The sequence below is a fragment of the Hippopotamus amphibius genome, chromosome X (assembly GCF_030028045.1).
Source record: "Hippopotamus amphibius kiboko isolate mHipAmp2 chromosome X, mHipAmp2.hap2, whole genome shotgun sequence".
Lineage (NCBI taxonomy): Eukaryota > Metazoa > Chordata > Mammalia > Artiodactyla > Hippopotamidae > Hippopotamus > Hippopotamus amphibius.
In genome coordinates this window covers 94,002,379-94,027,392 of record NC_080203.1, presented here as the reverse complement: position 1 = coordinate 94,027,392, position 25,014 = coordinate 94,002,379, and the positions used below count along the sequence as shown (strand labels likewise).

Below are 25,014 nucleotides of genomic sequence, written 5' to 3'. Positions count from 1 at the left end.
CCACTTGGCTAGCAGCCCAAGCTGGGCAGCCGGGCTGAAAAAAGGAACAGCTCCCACCTCCATTCACAGCTCAGCACACCATTTATGATCTCTTCGTGTACAAAGTATCTGAACTCGTTTTTATTATATACTAACTTCTGGTAAGTACTGGGTTTGTTTCTAGGCTCCCTTCTGGTCCATCCTGTCCCAGGGCTGCACTGCAAGTGGAGATCGGAACTATGACCCCCCCCCCCCCACCTTCATGAAGGCAGGCTTTTCACACTGTACAGGATCGGTAACAGCCCGGGGGATGGGAGTATGTCCACAGGTCAGTCTTCCTCCGAGTCGCTGGGGCCCACGTACTGGCAGATGGCATCATAGTGAAGCTCCACCACCCGATTCTCTCTCCGCAGCTGCACCAGAGCCCGGCTCCGCTCTCTGTCCCAGTCCAGCAGACGGCCCACCTAGAGTAGGGGCTGGTGGAGTCAGCAAGGCCAACCCAGACCCAGGGACATTCCCTGCGTGCCCCCAGCCCCATTCCCAGGTCTGGGACTCACCCTTCCAGCCCGTGGCCCCAGCACCACCATCACCCGGTTGCCCTGGACCTTGGGGACCAGAGTCTCCAGCATGTCTTCCCTCAGGCCTGTGGACAAGGAGAGGGGAGTAAGGCCCGCAGCAAAGGCCAGCCCCGTCAGGGTCCTGTCAGAAGGGCCTTTCCTGTATTCCCTGGTGCCACTTGGTGTCTGCTGACAGATGGGAGTCTCCCACATCCATTTCACAGAGAAGGAAACCTAAGGAGCGGTTCCTGGCAATAGTTGTAATAAAGGAAGCATTTATGTAGGATGATGATGGGTGGGGGTAGTAACAGACGCCATTTATCATGGGCATGTTGTATGCCCTGCCCTGCACGGGGAGCTTACACACATCCCTACAAGGCACCAGGTACAAGAGGGAGAAATAGGTTATCTCCATGCTAATTTTGCAGAAGAGGAAAGTGAGGCTCAGATATTCACCACCATGGAAGCATCTAATGATCTGTTAGAGGATGCTGGGCCTTGCAAAAAACCTAACTCTGTCCAACCTCCCAGCCTTTGCCTGGGCCAGGCTCTTGGCCCAAGACAGCCCTCTCAGTCAGCCTCCAGGATGATAACGACCCAGTGGCCATCCCTCAGACTCACCTTCCAGGACCTGGCCTTCATCTGTCCGACACACACAGGTATCTGGGCTCAGGACATCTTCGATTATCATCTGGGGAAAGGGTCAGGGGATATGAGAGTGTTAGAGAGCTAAGGGGGGCCAGTCCATGGGGGAGGAAGTGGACCTGGGTGCGGGCTTCCCACCTTGGTGTTGTAATACTGGCCGCCCTTGTGCAGCTTGTCCACAAACCGCACGCGCAGGTCCCTGTACAGCCAGTGCTGACTCCTGGAGGCTGCTTTCTCACTCTTGGCTGCAGGCCCATCCTGTCTGTGGAGAGGAGCCGACACCGGGCTTAGCTCTTTACCAGAGGTACATTCTGGTCATCCCACCTTTGCCAATGTTTTAAAACCCACTCATAATGCCGTTCCTAGTTCCTTCTAGGCACCTGCCTCATCCTGGAAGCCTTCTCTGACTGCTGGAGCCTCCCCACAGCCCTACCCCCTACCCCCACCTGAGATGCTCAGGGTCCCACCGAACTGGACGGTGTGTCCGCTTCCTCTGTGAGTCCTCCCGCCGGACATGGAGGTCCTGATCCTGAAGGGCCTTCTGTGACAAGGTCGTTCCGTTCTGTTGCCCTAGGGAAGTTCTGCTCACCTGGCCTGTTCAAGGGGGTGTGGGGAGAACCAGGAAACAGCCTCAGTGTCTCCCACTCTTCCCTTCCAGACCACACCTCAGCCTCAGGCCACCTCCCATCTGCCAAAGTGCCTGATCTCACCATCAAGCCTTTGCCTGGGCTATTAGAATGTTCTCCCCCTCCTCTCAACTGTCTCGGCCTCCTTCAGGAAGCCCTACTCAGCCACCCCAGCCTGTCCTGACAGCGCTTACCTGAGTCAGCTACCTAGGGTGGGCTAGGGAGTCCTGGAGGGCTGTCAGCTCCCATCTCCCATATGCCAAACTGACCCACCCTACCGACATGCCTAGAATGCCTTCCTCCCCATCATGCCCTTGTTCTAGCTGCTCTCAGTCTCTAGCAATAGAGGGGTTTACCACCCCAAAGAGACAAAAACCTCCCAAGGGTAGGAACTGGTTTCCACACTTGTTCCTTCCTCCTCAGAAAGAGGCTAAAGACCCAGGGTTACTAGATCAATCTCTCTTCAATCAAACTGAATAAACCACTATGTTCATTCTCACCTAACTCTGACCGGAAGTCACCCTTGCCAGGCAGACCACTTCCTGCCCCTCTGCAGATCTAACCCCATCCCCAGGAATACTTCTCCAACTCCCCCAGCTAGGTAAGAGGCTCACTCACTCAGATCCAAGGAGTTCCTGTCAAACTCCTGCTGGGAGACAGGCCGCAGGCAGTACTCACTAACAGTCACCATGCGGCTCCCCACAGCCAGACGGACCATGGCCCGAGCATTGTCAGGATCAAGGCCTTCCACCTAAAGTGTTGGGGGGAAGAAGTGAGTGGACTTGACCCATGTTCCTAGGACCAAGCTTTCCACCCTTACATCTAACAGGCCTGACCCGTGTCTCCCCCAGCAATCTTTGGGGCGTGAATACATTTTAAGTATCTAATCCTCAGGGACTTGTGGCATATGGCATTCTCTCCCTTTTAGTTGAAAACGGAGGCTCAGAAAGCCCCAGCAAGTAGTCCTGAGTTACTGAATGAGGCGGTGGGCCAGGCAGGCCTGAAAAACAAGGACTTTCAGCCTTTATACCCCAAACCCAATTCTGCCTCCCTCTGACCCTCATGTCAATCTTCCCTGCTGCCTGTCTTGGGCTCCAGGCACATCTTGGCTCCTTACCTTCCCATAGAGGCCTCGGTGAGGGCCAGAAAGAACCACCACAGCTCCTCCAGGCACCAGTCCTTGAGGCTGGTCTTCCTTATCCTTCTCTTGCTCTTCATCTGGCCTCGGCAGGCAATGTGGGCCAGTGGGGGCCAGGGCCTGGACCTCAGTCAGGTTGGCACCCAGTCCTAACCCCTTGGGCCTCAGAGTGTTGACACGGGGCTTCACCACTCTGCAGGGAGTACAGAACATGGGCTTGTTGGGGGGGTGCATCGGTCTTCAACGCCCTGTTCTCCACCCCTTCTGCCAACTACCGCCCAAATCCCACCCTATCAATATGTTCAAGAATATCCTTCCCAATCTCATATTAGGACTATTTCTGACCTATAGAAATGGCAATTTCATTTGGTTCAATCTATGCGGTGTATACAATCTATGACATAGAATCTACAGTGGGACATGAGGCAGATCCCAATAACCAAATATACTACTTTTTCTACAGGGGAAACTGTACGACTATTCACACAAAGCAAGAGAAACAGACTGGAAAATGCTCAGTGCCAATTCAGATCACATTTGGCTGCCAAATAGTTTATGAAAAAAAGAATGTTTGGTTTTCAGAATTCTTTGGAGTTTGGAACTATGGAAAAGGGCTTGTAAGTCTGTATGATCATGATAATAGCAAGTGTTTAGTCTACGCTTACCTGGGGCCAGGGCCTGCGGTAAGTGCTTTATGTGGATCATTTCACTTAACTCTCACAGCGGACCCGGGAAGTAAGTACTGTTATTATCCCCATTTCTCAGATGAGGGAGCTGATGCCCAGAGAGGCAATCTTTACATAAATAGGCTCTCTTAATGGAGTTTCAAAGGGCAAACAGGAGGTGGAAACAGTAGTGGAAGGGGCTATTGAAATACACAGGGTGGTAATGTGCCCTCTCCCTGCCTGGATGGTTCTGGGTGGGCATAAACCATGGGGGTCTGTCCCCTGGCCTGTCTGCTGTCCCCTGCCCCTACCCTAGAAACTCACTGATTGAAGGTACGGCCGATGCCCTCGCCAGGTTTCCAGCCCATGCCCCGCAGCATGGCCAGCCCATAGGCCTCCACAGGGACTGCCTCGTAATCAGCCTCCTCCGGCACCTATGGGTTTAGGCAGAGGGAGGACAGTCAGGCTTGTCTTACAGTGGGCCCTCTGAAGTGTACTTGCTATCACTCACTGGGTGACCCTCAAGACTTCTTTTCCAGTCAGCTCAAAGGTGAATTTTCATTTCCTCTTGCCACCCCTCACTTTATTCCTCCATGTTCAGTCCTTGGACAAATATATATAAAGCACCTATTCTGTGCCAGCTACTCTTCTAGGTGCTGGGGATAAAACAGTGAACAAAATAGACAAAAACTCCTGCCCTTTGTATGGCTTACGTCTAGTTGTGGAGACAGAATAAATAAAACACATAAAACATGATATGTCAGGTAGTGATAAGTCACATGAAGAAAAATAAAGCAGGTTAAGGGGATGCAGAGGGATGAAGAAAGGAGTGTCACTGAGTTGATATTTAAGCAGAGACCAGAAGGAGATGACAGATGGAGCCCTGTGGATATGAGAAGAGTGCTCCAGAGAGAACAGAAAGCGCAAAGACCCTGGGGCAGGACAAGATCTGATATGTGTGAAGAGCATCATGAAAGTCAATCCAACTGAAACAGATGTGGAGGCGAAGAGGGGTGGTAAGAGATTAATCAGGAGAGCTGGGAAGGAACCATGACAGGGTGGCAGCCCCAAGGGGAGCAGTGAGGAAGTTACTGCAATAGTTCAGATGAGAAATGCTGGTGGCTCAAACCAGAGTATTTGGTAGTAGTGATGGTGAGAACTGGTCAGATTCTGGATATATTTTGAAGAGGGAGATGATAGGATTTTGCTGACAGAGTATATACAGGGTATGAAATAAAGAAGGGAGTCAAGGGTGACTCTAAGGTTTTTAGGCTGAGTGAGAGGAAGGATGGATGGAACTGTGATCAACTGAGATGTAGAAGGCTCTGAGAGGAGGGAAAATTAGAGAAAGGAGGCCAAAGCTGAAACAGGATGGAGAGTGAAGTGAAGGTCTTTTTTTAAGATGAGACAAACCAGAGGATGTCTGAAGGCTGATGAGAACAGTTCAGTCGAAAGAGTCTCTGTGGTTTGGGGCTGTAGGAGAATTCGGACCCAAACAAGCATTGCCAAAAAATTGTGAATGAAGAGGTGAAAAGTTGGGCCCAGGGGTATGAAAGACAGAGTTGGTTACTTCCGTGGACACACCTTTCACCTCTCCTATTATCACCTCCCATCATCACTCCCTCAATTCTTTGTATTCACTTTAGACACACCACAAGTTGTCACTGATGGACACACACCACACTGATCTCCCGCCATCATGCCATTGTCTGGGTGGTTGCTGCCATTAGGAGCACTCACCTTCCTCTTCCCTCTTTCACTAAACCCTACCTGTCTTCCTGGCCTCACTCCTACCACTCTGAGTCTCCGCCACCTCTAGCCTGGACTGCTGATGATCTCCTTGCCTCCACCTTTGCTTGCTAGTCTGTTCTGCTCACAGCAGCCAGAGAGAGCCTGTCAAATCATAAGTCTTGTCCCTTCTCTGCTCAGAGCCCTCCCATGCCTCTCACCCCACTCAGAGTAAAAGCCAAAGTCCTCACCATGGCCCACCTTTGACCTCATCTACTACCCTTCCCTGTCACTCATTCTACTCCGGCTACACTGGTCTCGTTGGTGTTCCCCAAACACTCAAGGCAGAGTTTACCCTCAAGATCTTTACATTTCCTGTTCCCTTTGCTCTTCATCTCCTTGAGATAATCCCAGAATCCAAGAATCTTTTCACATCTCAAAATCTGGATTCCTTTGTTAATGCTTCCAAAAAGGATGGAAGGAGGAAGGGAGAGGCAGCAGGCCTCTAGTACACACACAGACTTTTCCTGCTGTGTGCAAGGAGGCAAGCCTGGCAGACAGGGCAGTGAGAAACTGGGGAAGGAGGGAGACAGGGGGCCAGCTCACTGTCTCAGCCCGGGGTTCGCTGTCTGCCACGTCCCCGTTGGGGATGCATCCTTTCTGGATCATGGGGATAGTGAGCGTGGGGTCGACACCCGCAGTCTCTCTCTCCTCCAGAGACTTCTTGGATTCTAAAGAAGAATGGGAGGGAGCAGTGAGGTCCCACCCAATCCTTCTGTTTTCCTCCCCTTCTTCCTTCACTAGGGCAAGGCAAAGGAGGGATCACTCACCCTCAATGAGCTCCTTCACAGCCTGGGAAAGCATCCCATCCACCAAGACCTCAGTATGTGCAGATGGCCCAAGGGCCTGGGTTGGTGGCTGCCTGAGACGGTCATTCTGGATCAAAGGGATGACAAGTTCTTTTGGGGCTTCTGAGGGCTTCACACTGATGTGGACACAGAGGGGTGAAGTTGGGAGAGTAGCACAATCAGTGAGTTCTGAGTCACAACACTTCATTCAGAAGAAACACAAGAGCCAAACTCATCCCTAGCCCCATGGACCACACTCTCCCTTCTCCTGCCCAGCTCTCCTGTTATATCTCTGGTGGTGCTTTATTTGGATTCTCTCACCCATCCCCAACTCTTAAATGTCAGTGCCTTCGAGGAATCAGTCCTCAGTTCTGGACCCTCTGTTCATCCCAAGACCCACTTCCGTGGCTTCCACTATGACCGAAAAATCACCATCTTCAGCCCAGACTCTCCCCCCAGCTCCAGGCTCCACACCAGCCTCCTGGATGGTTGATTCTCTTCTGGAAGTCCCTCCCTAAGACTGTCCTTTCGGAATTAAGCTAATGATGGCCTCCCCCAACCTGAATCTGTTACTCCATCCTGTTCCCTATGTCGGAGAAGCCCCACCGCTTCACCTGGGACCCTAGGAGTCCTGTCATTCTCCCTTCCTTTCCTTCTTTCAGAACGCACGCTCCTCAGGGTCCCCAAGTCCTAAAAACACTCCCTCTCTGGAATACATCCTCTCCTCTCAATCCCCTCGGCCAACAGGTCCAATTTCCCCACCTCTCCTACTAACTCCCGCCTTCTCGACTCCACGGATTTTCTCAGGCTGTCCTTCAGACTTCCCAGGCCACTGTCATTAACACAAACAACTCAGATTCCACCCTCCCGCAGGCACCCACCGCACCGGTTTCCAAAGGATGAAAGACCCAGCGCTTCACCTCTGCAGCTCTCTCCCTTCCACGGTCTTCAAGAAATCCTTCTCCTCCGGAGCCGCGTCTCCCGCCAGCCGTCTCCGGACGGACGTGCGACTGAAGCTGAATGAAATTGGGGCAGTGGAGGATCCCGACGATCGCAAAACACCATCCTCGGCTCCCGCCATCTTGCCCCTCTTCCCAGACCGGCGCGCTGCTTGCTGGGAAGTTTAGTTTGCGCTCACTTTGCCGAGGCTTGGCCACAAGCACTAGAACTACCTTTCCCATGAAACACTGCGACACAGGCAGGCGAAGGCGGATAGAGGCCTTAGGAAGTAATTGCCGTTCTTTTTATTTCACGAGAGGGCGTGGTGCCAAGCGTACTGGGAAATGTAGTTCTTGGGGAAGGCAGGCGTGGTAGAAGGCGGGTTCATTCTTGCCAAGTATTCATTCCTTCGTGAACGCCTACTGTGTGCACGTTACTGTGCCCTACTGGTGTGGGAAAGGTAGGTAAAATAAATCATTAAGAAAAAAATCTGGGCTTCCTAGGTGGCGCAGTGGTTGAGAATCCGCCTGCCAATGCAGGGGACACGGGTTCCATCCCTGCTCCAGGAAGATCCCACATGCCGCGGAGCAGCTAAGCCTGTGCGCCACAACTATTGAGCCTGCGCTTTAGAGCCCGTGAGCCACAACTATTGAGCCCATGTGCTGCAACTACTGAAGCCCATGTGCCTAGAGCCCGCGCTCCACATCAAGAGAAGCTATGGCAATGAGGAGCCTGCACATCACAACAAAGAGTAGAGCCCCCACTCACCACAGCTAAAAAGAAAGCCTGCGCACAGCAAAAAAGACCCAACACAGCCAATAAAATAAATAAATTTATTAAAAAAGAAAAAAAGAAAAAAATCTGTGAGTGCCAGTCGTGTGCAATAATAAATAATAGACACGTAAGTGGTGCCTGCAAGATGACAGATTTAATAGTGGACAAACTCTAGATTCAAATACAGTTGACCTTTGCATAACACGGGTTTGAACTTCCAGGGTCCACTTATACGTGGATATCTTTCACTAAATAACCTACTACAGTACTATGTGATGCGAGGTTGGTTGAATCCGAGGATGCAGAACATGGAGGGAGGACTGTAAAGTTACACGGGATTTTTGACTGTGCTGGGTCGGAGCCCCTAACCCCTACATTGTTCAAGGCTCAACTGTATTAATAGAATAGCCTGGCCTCCTCTCTAGAGGCTCCAGGTCTAGTGGGGAATAATGAAACTCAGATTTCTTTTTTAAATCGTTCCTATGGAGACGTCCCTGGTTGCCCAGTGGTTAAGAATCCACCTGCCAGCACAGGGGACACAGGTTGGAGCCCTGGTCGGGGAAGATCCCACATGCCCTGGAGCCACTAAGCCAGTGCACCACAACTACTGAGCTCATGTGCCACAACTACTGAAGCCTGCGTGCCTAGAGCCTGTGCTCCGCAAGAGAAGCCACCACACTGAGAAGCCCACGCACCGCAATGAAGAGTAGCCCCCGCTGGTCACAACTAGAGAAAGCCCGCACGCAACAACGAAGACCCAATGCGGCCAAAAATAAATAAAATAATAAATAAATCTTAAAAAAAAATCATTCCTACCAACTTTAAATATGTTGTGAGAGCCAGGTCTTAAGGCCTCAGAAGATTAATGAGACAGACTCCTCTGAGTAGGACCTTAAGAGTTTGTAAAATAGAAGACTGTTACTTAAACAAATAGTCACAAAAAGAATACTACAAATCTGCTAAAAATTCATCCCAAGGAAATCATCCAAGATGTGCAAGAGTATTTTTATATGAGATTCATCAGGGTATTATTTATTGTAGCAAAAGCTTGAAGACCACTTAAATGAACAATAGAAGGGGATGGGCTAAATTAATTATAGCACATGGTTTGGATGAAACAAATATACTAGAGCCTTTAAATGTGAAGCTATACATATAATTAAATGAAATGGGGGCATAGTCACAATGTTTGGAAAGTAGAATAGTATATGGTGAGTCAGAGGTTGCTTTTTAAAACAGGAAGCCAAATATTCTATCAATTTTGTGGCCATGTTTTCAGGCTTACAAGCCCTGGGCATCCTGGAATGGGCCCTGGTATCTCAAGGGAGAAGCCACTGTGGTTTTCAAAATACACAACAACAAAAAAACTTTAAATTTTTATTTTGAAATACTTTTAGACTAAAAGAAATGTTGAAAAAATAGTACAGAGAGTCCCTGTATATCCAGATCCCCCCATAAACATTTTATATAACAATAGTATAATGATCATAATCAGGAAATTAACACTGATGCAATGTGATCAACTAAACGATGATTTTCTGTTTCAGGATTCAATCTAGGATCACACTTTGCATATAACTGTAATGCCTTCCTAAGTCTCCTCCAGTCTGTGAAAATTCCTGTCTTTCCTTGTCTTTCATGACCTTAACAATTTTTGAAAAGTACAGTTCAGTTATTTGGTAGAATGTCCCAGTTAGGGCTTGTCTGATGAGTTCTCACAATTAGGCTGAGGTTATGGGTTCCTGGCAAGAATGCTACAAAGGTGATGTGCCCTTCTCATCACATCATATCAGAGGGTTCACAACATTATATCTCATTACTAATGAAGTGAACATTGCCTGGGAGATGAACTGTCCATGGCTGAAGTGATACCCACTTCCTGAAGCAGCCACCTGAGATAGTGTGCACAATACAGGCTTACACAAGCTAGGGCCAGAGGTCCTTGAGAGTCTCGCCTTCTGGGTTGCTTCACACCTGGTCTCTGACTCACTCCTGACATGTGCCACAGAGATCACACCAAGCTACCCTAGTCCTGATGCAAAACTTTGTGCTGAAAATATAATGGGAGAAAAGACACTTCTTTTTCCCTATCTTTCCTTCATTCTGAAAACAAAATCAGAATTTTTTTTCTATTTAAAAGCATTGAGAAAATTATTTGCTTGCCATGCAGTGAAGGAAGAATATGAAAGTTTTGCAAATTCAACTATTTATTCTTTTGTTCATTGAATAAACATTAATTGAGCACCTACTCTGTTACATGCCCTTCCCTCAAGGTACTTACATGGGATGATGGGAAGAATCCATGGTTACAAGTGTGGTTATGACTGCAGACAAATAGAGCTGTGGGAAGGGTGGCTGAGAAGACAGAAGGGGATTAGCTGTACATGATACCACTTCTAAGAGGGGCTGAAGATTTAAAAAGCATTCTAAAAGATGGCAGGAATTGAAGCTGGAGTGATGGGCAGCGGCTTGGTCATGGGTAGCAGGGAATTTGAGACTTAGGACTTTCTGCTGCAAGTGATGAGGGAATCATGAGAAGGTTATTTGACATGACAAAATTTGTGTTTTAAAAAGGAATGTAGGGCTTCCCTGGTGGCACAGTGGTTAAGAATCTGCCTGCCAATGCAGGGGACACGGGTTCGAGCCCTGGGCTAGGAAGATTCCACATTTCGAGGAGCAACTAAGCCTGTGTGCCACAACTACCGAACCCATGCACCACAACTACTGAAGGCCGCACGCCTAGAGACTGTGCTCCCTAAGAAGAGAAGCCACCGAAATGAGAAGCCTGTGCGCCACAACAAAGAATAGCCCCTGCTCTCCACAGCTAGAGAAAGCCCATGCGCATCAACAAAGACCCAATGTAGCCAAAAATAAATAAATAAATAATAAAAATAAGAATCCTCCTTTCAATGCAGGGGATGCAGTTTCAATCCCTGGTCAGGGAACTAAGATCCCACATGCCTCGGGGCAACTAAGCCAGAGCACTCTAGAGCCTGCATGCCACTAGAAAGCCCACGTGCAGCAACTACTGAGCCCACGTGCTCTGGAGCCCATGCACCACAACTAGAGAGAAACTTGAGTGGCAGCAAAAGATCCCACATGCTGCCACAAAAAAAGATCCTGCATGCCTCAACTAAGACCTGACACAGGCAAATAAATAAATAAATAAATACTAAAAAAAAAAAGAAAAGAAAAGCAATGTAGGGACTTTCCTGGTTGCCCAGTGGTTAAGATTCTGTGCTTCCACTGCATGGGGTGCGGGTTCGATCCCTGGTCAGGGAGATCCCACATGCCCTGCAGTGTGGCGAAAAATCAAAAAAAAAATTTTTTTTAAGAAAAGTAATTTATATCAAAGATATAGGGACAATGTTCTCAATATACAAAAAGCTCCTGTAGTTCAATAACTATAAAAGGCAAGCAGGGCTTCCTAGGTGGCGCAGTGGTTGAGAATCCACCTGCCAATGCAGGGGACACGGGTTCCATCCCTGCTCCAGGAAGATCCCACATGCTGTGGAGCAACTAAGCCCGTGTGCCACAACTATTGAGCCTGTGCTTTAGAGCCCGTGAGCCACAACTACTGAGCCCATGTGCTGCAACTACTGAAGCCTACGCGCCTAGAGCCCATGCTCCGCAACAAGAGAAGCCACGGCAATGAGGAGCCCGAGCACCACAACGAAGATTAGCCCCCACTCACCGCAATTAAAGAAAGCCCATGCACAGCAAAAAAGACCCAACACAGCCAATAAAATAAATAAATTAATTAATCGATTAATTTAAAAAAAAAGATAAGCAACTCCCAGCTGAAAAATGGGCAGTGGACATAATTAGGTGGTTCATGAAATGGGAAATACGAATAGCCATAAAGCACATGTAAAAATTCTCAACTTCACTAATACTCAAAGCAATGCAAATAAATAAATAAATAATAAAATGTTGTTTTTCATTTAACTCATTAGTAATGTCCAAAAGTAAAAATGACAAACACTTCTGTGGTAGGTTCTCTAGGGCAATTGCCCATCTAAGCACTCATTTAGTCCTCCAAGGGATTCTGTGAGGTAAGAACTGTTTTAAAAATCCATTTTAAAGACAGGAGAACTACAGCACAGAGAGGGTAACTGAGTTGGCCAAGATCACAAAATAGTAAGTACTACGGATGATGGCCAGAGTTACTAAAGATGGAAGAAAATGGGCACATTCATATACTGCTGATAGGGGCAAATATTGATTCAACATTTGTCAGGGGCAATATAATAATATATATGCCTTCCCTGACCCAGTGACTCCATTTCTAAGGATAGATCTGAAGGAAAGAATGGAAAATTGCGGCAGGATGTTCTGTATGCTAATGAGTGAATGTATGTTATATTTTGACTAAAAAGGTTTAAAAATTCTTCATGTCTTGACAAGGAACAATAGGTACAATATTTCATTAAATGGAAAAAGCAATTTGAGGAGTATGTAGGGGATTTCTGGGAAATTAATAACGTTCTCATTTAACCTGGTGAGAGTTACATAGGCACTGTATTGATTTTACAATTTGTCAAACCGTTCATGTATGTTGCATGCATGTTCTTCTCTGTTAGGTATATTTCACTTTTTTAAAGAAAATAGAGAAGCACTTCCAGAATAGTAGCACTAGGAGCTTGGTGGATCTCATAACTAGTGAAAATTAGTTTTTATTTATTTTTTTATTAACTAGTGAAAATTATTTGTTTTTTATTTTTTATTATTCTTTTTAAATTTATTTTTATTCTTTTTTGTTTTTGTGAAAATTATGTTTTAAAACAACCCTTTAAAGTCTCTGGGAATTGCATGAGGGCATACAGGAAACAGACAAATATTTGTTCAAGAAAATCCAGTAAATCACTGTAAGAACAACAAGAGTCTGGCACTTGAGCCATGACTTGCTCCCTCCCTGTACCCCAGCTCAGGGCGACACAAAGAAACTACTCCAGGAGGGTGTGGCCAAGAACATGGGGCTCTCTCTCCCTCCAGCTCCCAGTCTAGGGCAGTGGTTTCTCCTCATGAGAGGTAGGCTTCCAGCCTGTCCCATCTCCTCCAGCCCCATGTTACAGAAGCTCTATTCTGGGAAGGCATGACTAAGAGGTCTGAGGCTCTCTTCCACTGCCCAGACCCCATTCATAGGGTGGAAGCTTTACCCCAATGTGGCAGACCAAGCATACTGGGCCCCAATTGCCCACTCCACAGCTTACTGTTAGAGAGGAGGTTCCACACTGGGAAAGACAAGCAGATAATACCAAAGGATATAACCTCCCCAGCACTCTACACATAGAAGAGGAGTGTCAGTTACTCCAAGAGAAGTGGGCTTCTGATCCACCCCCAGCTCCTGAGGGGGAGTGCAAAGAACAGAGAGTTTAATAGCTCTTCTTAAGGGGACTGAGTTTATTTGGAACAGAAAGTAAAGAAGTTGAAAGAATAAGGGCTTTATGAGTAATTAAGAGATGGTTGGTATCTCAAAGACAGCAACAAGCAAAACAGGGAGAAACAGCTAAGAGGAGTCCTTCTAAGGTCAGAGCAAGCCACAAAGACTGTTCTCAAGGACTATACTATGCCTATACCTGAAACATTGTAAATCAACTATACTTCAATTTAAAAAAAGATAAAAAAAGACTACCCAATACTTTAATAGAATAAGGGGTCTGACTTTAACTGAATAAGACTTTAGTTAGTTAATTGGAACAAATTATGCCTCAGGGTAATGTAAAAAATTAGTGCTGGTTAAGCTAGGTGTGGTGTCAATACAGGCAGACCAGCCAGAAATTAAACCAGGATGATCAGGGAAAGAAACAAAGAGAGCCTGCATAAAAGCAAGGTCATGGATGACTGTGCTCATGCCCAAGGCTGACCCTTTGAAGAAGGTCATCAGGTGGAAATAGATTTCACTAAATTAGTCCAGTCAAGTCACTAAACAAGTAAACAAGCAAATGATAACAAAAACAGGCAGATCAGTATCTAGAGTTGCTACAATGTATCATCTAAAATGTTCAGTTTTCAACAAAAAATTATGAAACATGCAAAGAAACAAGAAAATGTGACCCATACAGGGCAGGAGCAGGAGGAGCAGGAAACAGAAACTGTTAAAGGGCCCAAATGTTGGCCCTAACAGATAGACTTCAAAGTGAAACAGGAGGGAAGGGGGCAGGGCACAACCTTTAAAACAATGACATACCAGGACTTCCCTGGTGGTGCAGTGGTTAAGAATCCACCTGCCAATGCAGGGGACATGGGTTCCATCCCTGGTCTGGGAAGATCCCACATACCTTGGAGCAACTAAGCCCTTGGGCCACAACTACTGAGCCTGTGCTCTAGAGCTGGCGAGCCACAACTACTGAGCCCATACTCCGCAACAGTTGAAGCTGGCGCGCCTAGAGCCTGTGTCCGCAGCAAGAGAAGCCACAGCCTGCGCACCAAAATGAAGAGTAGCCCCTACTCGTCACAACTAGAGAAAGCCCACGTGCAGCAACGAAATAAAATGCAGCCAAAAATAAAATAAAAAATAAATGAATTTAAAAGAATGACATACCAGTTGAGGATACGACATAAACTGGTTAGAACCAACTAGGTGCAAATGACCAAAGATTTGACTTCCTCTAGACCTTGAGCCTCATTATATGCTCATTTTAATATATTAGCATATGCCAAATGACACACCCATAGGCACCAAGACAGTTCCAAGTCTAACCATAAAAGGCCAAAAAGTAGGTTGTGGCCCAAATCCTGGAAATCCTTGACCATTCTCCAAAATAGTTGGAATCAGGGACTTCCCTGGTGGTCCATTGGTTAAGAATCTGCCTTCCAATGCAGGGGACACGGGTTTGATCCCTAGTGGGGGAACTAAGATCCCACATGCCTTGGGGCAACTAAGCCCACACTCTGCAACTACTGAGTCTGCATGCTACCACTAGAGAGAAGCCTGTGTTCTGCAACTAGAGAAGCCAGCACACCTCAATGAAGAGCCCATGCGCTGCAACGAAAAGATACCACATGCCATAATGAAGAACCTGCCTGCTGCAACTGAGATGCAACATAGCTAAATAAATAAATAAATAATTACATCTTTAAAAAAAAAAACCAAAATAGTTGGAATAATCCTCCCATTCATTAGTCTATGAAATAACCCAGCCCATAAAAACTAACCACCCCATATTTCAGGGCTTCTTGCCTTCTGACCTGGTCCACACTCTGTCTGTGGAGTGTTTTTCTCCCAGGGCAACTATCACCTTTTGAGACGAACTGCATTCTGTCTATGGAATGTGTATCTCTCTAAATAAATCCACTTTTTACCTAAAACTTTTTCTCCCACTGAATTCTTTCTGACATGAGACATAAAGAACCTAAGCTTCATTAAGTCCTGAGACCAGGTGTGTGATTTTCAATTAAAAGACAGTGGGAAAAAAAGAAGTGGGTTGGGACTTCCCTGGTGGCACAGTGGTTACGAATCCACTTGCCAATGCAGGGGACACAGGATTGAGCCCTGGTCCAGGAAGATCCCACATGCCTCAGAATAACTAAGTATGTGAGCCACAACTACTGAGCCTGTGTGCTGCAGCTACTGAAGTCTGCACTCCTAGAGCCCATGCTCCGAAATAAGAGAAACAACCGCACTGCAACGAAGAACAGCCTCTACTGGACACAACCAGAGAAAACCTGCGCACAGCAACGAAGACCTAAATGCAGCCAAATAAATAAATAAATAAAATAAAATAAAATAAAATAAAATAAATTACTTAAAAAAAGACAGTGGGTTTAAGTCCCAGTTTGGGCTTTGGCTAGGTTCGAGTTCCAATCTGAGGTGTGCAGTTTCAAAAGCAGCTATTAAATTTATTCTAAGAAGTAAGAAATTATGTATAAAGATGTAAGGGAAAGTATGATAACAATATCTCATCAAATAGAGGACATCAATAAAGAAGTAAAGTTACAAAAAAGACCAAATGGAAATCCAGGAGTTGAAAAGTACTGTGAAATAAAATTCATATTTTATGGCAAGACAAGAAAAAATTAAACATAAAAATTCTTCTCTGCCCTTTAGCCTCTTCTCTCCCCGCACTGTGCATTGTGTATCTGCATTATATATCAACCAAACCCCCTCCATTAGCAGGAATACCTGCTCAATGATAAAAAGCAACATTCTCCTAGCATTGAAGTGGGAGGGAAGGGGGCAGGACACAACCTTTAAAAGAATGACATAGCCATTGTGGATAGGACAAAAACTAGGCAGAACCAATTAGGCCCAAGATGGTGGAAGATTCCACTTCCAGTAGACCTTGAGCCTCATTATACGCTCATTGTAATACATTAGCATGGGGGCCTCCCTGGTGGTACAGTGGTTAAGAATCCGCCTGCCAATGCAGGGGACACAGGTTCGAGCCCTGATCCAGGAAGATCCCACATACCATGCAGCAACTAAGCCCGTGTGCCACAACTACTGAGTTTGAGTGCTGCAACTACTGAAGCCCGCACGCCTAGAGCCTGTGCTCTGCAACAAGAGAATCCACCACAATGATAAGTCTGTGCACCACAACGAAGAGCAGCCCCTGCTTGCTGCAGCTAGAGAAAGCCTATGTGCAGCAACAAATACCCAATGCAGCCAATAAATAAATAAATTAATTAAAAAATACATTAGCATGGTAAATGACATACCTATAGGCGCCATGACAGTTCTGAGGCTGACTATAAAAGGGAAAAAGTGGGCAGTGGCCCAATTCCTGGAAATCTCCACTCCTTCCCCAAAGAGTTGGAATAATCCCCCCACTTGTTAGCCTATGAAATTACCAAGCCCATAAAAACTAACCACCCCATGTTTTGGGACCACATTCTGTCTATGAAATGTGTATTTCCCAGGATCTCTCACCTTATGAGATGGCCTACACTCTGTCTATCTCCCTATATAAACCCACTTTTCTTCTTGCGGCAGAACACCCTTGCCTGACTGCTTGTATCCCTCATGAGCATCCTACATCAATAAGTCTACTTCTTTTTTTAAATATTTATTTATTTCTTTGGTTGTGCCGAGTCTTAGTGCAGCATGCGGGCTCCTTAGTTGTGGCATGTGAACTCTTAGCTGCAGCATGCATGTGGGATCTAGTTACCTGACCAGGGATCGAACCTGGGTTCCCTGCATTGGGAGTGCAGAGTTGTAACCATTGTGCCACCAGGGAAGTCCCAAGAAGTCTACCTTTTGCCTATTGCTTTGCCTCTTGCTGAATTCCTTCTGTGCTGAGACATAAAAAACCCGAGCTTCAGTAAGCCCTGACACCAGGTGAATGATTTTAATTAAAAGACAGTGGGTGTAAAATAGTCAGTGGGAAGTTGTTGTATAACAAAGGGAGTCCAACTCGAGGATGGAAGATGCCTTAGAGGACTGGGGCAGGGAGCGTGGGGGGGACTCGAGCGGGGGGAGTCAAGGAAGGGAGGGAATATGGGGATATGTGTATAAAAACAGATGATTGAACCTGGTGTACCCCCAAAAAAAATAAAAAGAAATAAAAAAATAAAAATAAAAAATACAAAAAAAAAAAAAAAAGACAGTGGGTTTGCGCCTGTGGGTTCAAGTCCCATCTGAGGTGTGATTGTGTTCTAATCTAATCAGACTACATGTGCAGGTTTCAGCATCAACAAGACAACACCTTAAAAGATAATATTCCTTCTTGGGACTTACCTGGTGGCGCAGTGTTTAAGAATCCACATGCCAATACAGGAGACATGGGTTCAATTCCTGGTCCAGGAAGATTGCACAGGCCGAGAAGCAACTAAGCCTCTGTGCCACAATTACTGAGCCTGTGCTCTAGAGTCTGCGAGCCGCAACTATTGAGCCCTCAAGCCACAACTACTGAAGCCCACGTGCCTAGAGCCCATGCTCTGCAATAAGAGAAGCCACTGCACTGAGAAGCCTGCACACCACAATGAAGAGTAGCCCTTGCTCTCTGCAGATAGAGAAAGCCTGTGCTCAGCAACGAAGACCCAATGCAGCCAATAAATAAATTAATTAATTAATTTTTAAAACTTCAGAAAAATAAAAGATAATATTCCTTCCTGATCTTGTAACATGATCTACCACGATGATGCTTAGACCTGGATTACGTAAACCATACATCATTTGATATACAGTTCTCTGTCTCAAAAAACATATAACTGTGGGGCTTCCTAGGTGGTGCAGTGGTTAAGAATCCGCCTGCCAATGCAGGGGACGTGGGTTCCATCCCTGCTCCAGGAAGATCCCACATGCCGCGGAGCAACTAAGCCCATGTGCCACAACTACTGAGCCTGCGCTTTAGAGCCCATGAGCCACAACTACTGAGCCCATGTGCTGCAACTACTGAAGCCCATGCGCCTAGAGCCCATGCTCTGCAACAAGAGAAGCCATGGCAATGAGGAGCCTGCACAGCACAACGAAGAGTAGCCCCCATTCACTGCAACTACAGAAAGCCTGTGCACAGCAAAACAAACAAACAAACAAAAACAAACAAACAAAAAACATATAACTGTGCCTTGACTTCTAAGGGGTGGAAGAGTTCTCAGAGCTTTCTGAGATGCTCTTCCTGGGTTATAATACTCAAATTGGCTTGAATAAAAAATTCCATTTCTTTCTTAGATTGATTAGTTTTTCATCCACAGTGCAATAACCAAAATGAAAAATTCACCAGAGGGACTAAAAGTAGTTTTGGGCTAGCAGAAGAAAGAAGCAGTGAACTAGAAGAGAGGGCAACACAGATTATGCAATTTGAAGAACAGACAGTAAAAGGAATCAAGAAAAAATGAACAGAGCATCAGACAAAATGGGACACCATTAGGTGCACCAACATATGTGTAATGGGGGTAGCAGAAGAAGTGGAGACAGAAGAGCAGAAAAAAAAATCCAAAGAAGTAACAGCTAAAAGCATTCTAAATTTCATAAAAAAAAACTTGAACCTACATGTCCAAGAAGCTTAACCCACTCCAAGCAGGATAAATACAAAGAGATATCAATAGATACCTAGGCACACCACAGTCAAAACCGTTAAAATCCAAAGAGAAAACTTGAAATAACAAAGAGAAAAATGACTCATCATCTATTATACAAGGTAACCCCAATAAGATTACAAGCAGGCTTCTTATCAGAAACAGTGGGTCCAGAAAACAGTTAAGGCCCTATTTAATGATGAAAGTCTGTATACTTTGCATGCACGATCTGGGATAAAACAATGTCTGCTCTTGCTACTTCTATTCAATATTGTACTTGAAGTTCTAGTAGGCAGGAAAATAGGCAAGAAAAGGAAATAAAAGGCATCCAGATTGAAAAGTGTTAATAAAAGGAAGGAAAAGGAAGTTAAATGGGGTCTTAGGCAGATTACCTCACTAGTGCTGACCAGGAAAAAAAATCACAGACTGATTGGTTTAAAATTCAATTCCTAGGATAGCCTAAAACTACAATTAGGTTTGGTATTAAATATCAGTGGGGCTTAGCACAAGTCACTTCATTTTGGGCTGGTTGTTTCTTTTTTAACAAAAGGAAGAAGTAAAACCATCTCTATTTGCAATTGGCATTATATAGAAAATGCTAAGGAATCCACTAAGAAAAACAACTAGAACTAATAAACAAGTTTGGCAAGGTTACAGGATAGAAGATCAACGTACAAAAATCAATTGTAGGGTCTTCCCTGGTAGCACAGTGGTTAAGAATCCGCCTGCCATATACAATGGAGAAAAGGCAGCCTCTTCAATAAGTGGTGCTGGGAAAACTGGACAGCTACATGTAGGAGAATGAAATTAGAACACTCCCTAACACCATACACAAAAATAAACTCCAAATGGATTAAAGACCTACATGTAAGGCCAGACACTATAAAACTCCTAGAGGAAAACATAGGAAGAACACTCTTAGACGTAAATCTTTTCTGATCCACCCCCTACAATAATGGAAATAAAAACAAAAATAAATAAGTGGGACCTAATGAAACTTCAAAGCTTCAGCACAGCAAAGGAAACTATAAGCAAGACGAAAAGACAACCCTCAGAATGGGAGAAAATATTTGCAAACGAATCAACAGACAAAGGATTAATCTCCAAAATATATCAACAGTTCATCCAGCTCAATATCAAAAAAACAAACAACCCAATCAAAAAATGGGCAGAAGACCTAAATAGGCATTTCTCCAAAGAACACATACGGATGGCCAAGAGGCACATGAAAAGCTGCTCAACATCACTACTTATTAGAGAAATGCAAATCAAAACTACAATGAGGTATCACCTCACACCAGTCAGAATGGGCATCATCAGAAAATCTACAAACAGTAAATGCTGGAGGGGGTGTGGAGAAAAGGGAACCCTCTTGCACTGCTGGGGGGAATGTAAGTTGGTACAGCCACTATGGAGAACAGAATGGAGGTTCCTTGCAAAACTAGAGTTACCATATGACCCAGCAATCCCAGTGCTGGGCATATACCCAGAGAACACCATCATTCAAAAAGACACATGCACTCCAATGTTCATTGCAGCACTATTTACAATAGCCAGGACATGGAAGCAACCTAAATGTCCATCAACAGATGAATGGATAAAGAAGATGTGGTACATATATACAATGGAATATTACTCAGCTCTGAAAAGGAACAAAATTGGGACATTTGTAGAGACATGGATGGACCTAGACACTGTCATACAGAGTGAAGTGAGTCAGAAAGAGAAAAAAAAATATTGTATATTAACACATATATGCGGAATATAGAAAAATGGTACAAATCAAGGTGGGGGGGATGAATTGGGAGATTGGGATTGCCATATATACATTACTAATAAGAAAAAAAATATCAAGTTGTACACTTTCAATATATGCAGTTTATTGTATGTCAATTGTATCCCAATAAAAGTTCTTAAAAAAAAATGAATCCGCCTGCCAATGCAGGGGACCCGGGTTCGATCCCTGGTCCAGGAAGATCCCACATGCCGCGGAGCAACTAAGCCCATGCACCACAACTACTGAGCCCATGCACCACAGCTACTGAAGCCCGCGCACCTAGTGCCCAGGCTCAGCAACAAGAGAGAAGCCATAGCAATGAGAAGCCCACACACCTCAATGAAGAGTAGCCACCACTTGCGGCAACTAGAGAAAGCCCGCCCAAAGCACGGAAGACCCAACCTAGCCAAAAATAAATAAATACTTATTAAAAAAAAAAGAAAATAATTCCATTTACAACAGCCTCAAAATAATAAAATACTTTGGAATAAATTTAACAAAAGAAGGGTAAAAATTATACACTGGAGGGGCTTCCTAGGTGGCGCAGTGGTTAAGAATCTGCCTGACAATGCAGAGGTCACGGGTTCGATCCCAGCTCCAGGAAGATCCCACATGCCACGGAGCAACTAAGCCCGTGTGCCAAAAAAAAAAAAAATTATACACTGGAAACTACAAAACATTGGGGTTTTTTGGCTTTTTTCTTTAAGAACATTTATTGAGATACAATTAACATATGGTAAACTGCATTTATTTAAAGTGTACAATTTGATATTTCTTATTAGTAATGTATATTAGCAATCCCAATCTCCCAATTCACCCCCTCAAACCCAGAAAGAAATTAAAGAATATGTTAATAAATGGGGAGACATTCAATATTGACTCAAGGATTGTGCTGGATTCTCAGCCTGGCCCTGTCCATTGCTCTCCTGCAGCTCCCATCCTCCTCTGCCACCCTCTCTCCCAATCCAGGACCCCAAGATTCATTAAGGAAGTCTTGGCAGGATGGACTCTTCAAACTTCCCCAAAGTACACAAGGTTTTAAAAACCGACTGTATTTCCCATGCTAGCAACTCTGCGTGGGAGGCAAAGGGGTCTTGGGACAAGCGACTATCCATGACGTTACGGTCCTTACATTCCACTACTGAAGGGCTGAAGGATGAAAGAGGCGAAGAAAACCTCCAATGAAATTGCAAAGGCCGCTCCCCCTATATAAACATTCCAGCCTCATCTCTTTGAAATCACACCCGGGCCTGGCTCACCATTTGCTAAGTAGGCAGCGACCCTCAGGTAATCAACCAGGTTCCGCCCGCTCCAATAACCATCCTGATCCCACCTTCTTTTTATTTTTTAAGCTCTCTATTGGAATATAATTGCTTTACACACTTGTACACATTTTCAGGTACACCAAAGTGAATCAGCTGTATTTATACATATATCCGCACATCCCCTCCCTCCCGCGACTCCCTCCCACCCTCCCGGTCCTGGCCCTCTAAGGTAACACCCATCATCGAGTTGATCTCCCGTTGTTATACAGCAACTTCCCACTAGCTATCTATTTTATACTTGGTAGTGTATCTATGTCTATGCTATTTTTCACTTCGTCCCAGCTTCCCCTTCGCTCCCCAGACCACCGTCTTAACTAATAATCCTGGGACCACTTATTTGAATAATCCTAAAGACTTTACTAACTCCATTAACATGCAGACCCCGCCCCTCATATTAAAACCTTAGGCCCCCCCTGCAGGAGGCTACTCCAGGATTTCGATTAGAAGGACAAGGTGGTACCTGTAGCCGGTGTTCCACGAAAGTGGCATTAGGAAGGCGACTGTCTGTGACCTCTATGTCCGCAGAATCCAACACGCTAATGGCTGGGGGATGGAAAAGGCAGTCGGAAGGGTACTATAAAGAAACTATCTAGGACCTGCCTACTGAGTTAATAGTCTAGCCTCATCTGATTTCCCTGCCTCTTAGAAGGCAGAGACAGACTTGCTCATCCACTTAACTAGGCTCCGCCAAAACAAATAACTGTCCTGATCCCGCCTTCTTAACTCATAGTCCTGGGACCAGCTATCTGAATAATCCTCCAGACCATCCTGCTAATAACACGCACATCCCGCACCTCATAGTAAACCCTTGGCCCCACCCTGCAGGGTGCTACTCCAGGATTCCGCCGAAGATTCCAGGCCCGCCCTCTAATTAGCCTATAAACTTCAACCTATTCCTGACACCCCACCCCCGTGACTAACATTCCAGGACAGGCCCCTAGCCAGAGGCCCGCCCCCAACCCTCTCCAGGCCCCGCCTCCTCAGAAATGCCCCTCGAAACCCCACTGACAAAAGTAAAGATCAAGCTCCGCACCCACAACTCACCTTGCAACGTTCACCTACTGCAATAACCCTCTCTGTGTCACGTCCTATCACCCGAGCCCCGTGCTCCCAACTCACACCCATTGGCCCCACCCAGGGGAGTAACTAACAATCTTGGGCCCGCCCCGCAGAACCCAGCTTCACTCCGACCACGCCCCCAGAGGGCCCCGCCTCCATCACGCACCCTCCTTGGGCCGCAGGCGCAATGTGGCGCCGGCCCTGCGTACCAGCGCCGCCACGTCGGCCGCAGCTCGGGCCGCCAGGGGGCGCGCGTCCAGCCGCGCCAGGAGCTGCCGGGCGCTGGAGCCCGCGGGCGGGCCAAGGCCACGGCCTGCGCGAGTGAAAAGAACAGGTCAGGGCCCGCCCTGGGTCTCAGCGACCCTCTACGGCCCCCCACGGCCGAAGACCTAGAATGCCCCTCAAGATCCCGGAGACCCGACACCACTCCCTCGATAGTTCCGAAGGTCACCGACTGTCCCTCTCATCTCCCCGGACCCCGACCATCGCGGGTGTGCGCGTGGACTCCCGCCTGCCCCCACGATCTCCCTGGACGGCTATTTAACCCCAATACTCCTGGACGCCCCTGAACACGCTGTGAATAACTCTGGAGGTCTCTCACTGCCCCCCTCTCCGCCCCGCATAACTCCAGATTCCAAACTCTTGCCCCCAATATCGAGAAGGATCCCGATTCCCCCAGATGTCCCGACAGAACACGGTCTGGCCCCTGCGGCCCAGGCACCCCCGATTCCCCTCCAGATATCCTGGGCGACCCTGCCGACCCACGTAGCCCCAGATTGCCCCTCCACATATCCCCAGAGCCCCCAGCCCAACCCCCCGCAATTCACCACAGACCCCGAGTGCCCAGGTGTCCCCAGGGACCCCGGGCACACCCCTCCGGCACACTGCCCGGAGACTCCAGAGAGCCCCCGGGTCTGGTGCGCCGCCCCGCAGCGCGGGTGCGGGTAGGGCGCCTGGAGCCCAGCCCGGGTCGCTGCGCCCCTGCCCTCCGCCCCCGCCGCCCGCCGCCGCCAGGGCGCCAGGGCTGCTTTGTTTACCACCTGTCAGAAGCAGAAGGTGAGGAGCAGACAGGCGGGGCGAGGGCTGGCGGGGACGCGCCCGCTACCCTCCCGCCCCGCGCCCGGTACCTCCTCTGCTCCCCTTAGGGTCCGTGGCGCCCCCCGCGCGCCGCTCCATGACCCGTCCTTGGCCCGGTGGACGCACGGCCGCCAGCGACGCGTTTGGAGCGCCCGGGAGCGCTCACCTGGCAGCCCGCCCGGGCCTGGACGCGGCGGAGCTCGGCCGGTCCGGAGCTCGGCGCCCCAACCAGCGCGGTGACCTACCTGGCGGCCGCCAAGGAGGCCTGGCCCTGGGAGCCAGCGCGAGCTCTTGGCCTCGCTCTGCCTCAGGCGCTGCCTCTTTCCCAGCACCGTGGAAAAGCTCTTTCCGCCCAGGGGATGTCGTTATTCCACGTGTGAGAGGGGGAAGTCGAGGCCCACAGAAGTTAAGGGCCCCGCCTGAGCTCTGACGACTAAAAACGGGGTGCAGGACCGGAACCCGAGTTTACCAGGCTATTCTGCAGCCTCCACCAGAGCTTTGCACGTCGTAGGCACTCAGTAAATTTGCAGTGATTGTTTCCCTACTGGGGAACTGGAAGAGTATGGTGGGCTGGGGAAGGGGTTGGGAGTCCTGGGAGGCTTCCCGGCCCTGAGCATGATAGGGCCGGGGGACTCAAAAAGTAGGGCAGGGCAGGTCTCCTGGAGAGTGGAGGGGCAGTAGGAGCCTGGACTTGAGGAGGCTTTGTAGGCACGTGGTGGGGGAGGGGACACTAGCCAATGAGAGGGGAGAAATGAGGCCCCTCCTAGGTTTGAAAAGGGCTGGGGCGTGTCTGGAGACAAAGCCCCCAAGGGTGGGGCACTTGGGCAGAGTGCTACTGTAGTGGAAGGAGGACTGGGGAGCGGTGAGGGAAGGCCTGTGGCCACCGCTTTGCGGAGGAAGAATCTTAGGGTGGGAGGG

General features: G+C 47.4%; 1 protein-coding gene across 8 annotated transcripts; it reads right to left on the bottom strand.

The window, feature by feature from the left end:
• Window positions 1-92: 92 nt before the first annotated feature.
• On the bottom strand, window positions 93-23,179 carry GPKOW (G-patch domain and KOW motifs). 8 transcript variants are annotated; one of them, XM_057718869.1, is made up of 15 exons: window positions 23,005-23,179; window positions 22,421-22,503; window positions 10,181-10,254; window positions 8,716-8,790; window positions 7,107-7,202; window positions 6,169-6,323; window positions 5,945-6,069; window positions 3,935-4,044; window positions 2,925-3,138; window positions 2,426-2,558; window positions 1,628-1,775; window positions 1,320-1,443; window positions 1,158-1,227; window positions 537-622; window positions 93-443 (listed from the first exon to the last, which is right to left on the bottom strand). In XM_057718869.1, the coding sequence occupies exons 6-15, from the start codon at window positions 6,200-6,202 to the stop codon at window positions 309-311; spliced, it is 1,179 nt and encodes a 392-aa protein (XP_057574852.1). In that variant the 5' UTR covers window positions 6,203-6,323; window positions 7,107-7,202; window positions 8,716-8,790; window positions 10,181-10,254; window positions 22,421-22,503; window positions 23,005-23,179; the 3' UTR covers window positions 93-308. The 8 variants fall into 8 exon arrangements, with proteins under 8 accessions (XP_057574852.1, XP_057574844.1, XP_057574847.1 ...); XM_057718861.1 differs by having other exon boundaries at window positions 7,107-7,571; window positions 23,005-23,175; XM_057718864.1 differs by having other exon boundaries at window positions 1,649-1,775; window positions 7,107-7,571; window positions 23,005-23,077.
• Between the last annotated feature and the right edge of the window lie 1,835 nt (window positions 23,180-25,014).

What these genes read in the sequence shown, in the direction of transcription:
- GPKOW (XM_057718861.1), bottom strand. Translation starts at nt 7,267, where the DNA reads ATGGCGGGAGCCGAGGATGGTGTTTTGCGATCGTCGGGATCCTCCACT. An exon ending in GAAGGGAGAGAGCTGCAGAG is followed by an intron (nt 6,324 to 7,106) that starts GTGAAGCGCTGG and finishes TGTCCACATCAG; the next exon opens with TGTGAAGCCCTCAGAAGCCC. An exon ending in TGTGAAGGAGCTCATTGAGG is followed by an intron (nt 6,070 to 6,168) that starts GTGAGTGATCCC and finishes ATTCTTCTTTAG; the next exon opens with AATCCAAGAAGTCTCTGGAG.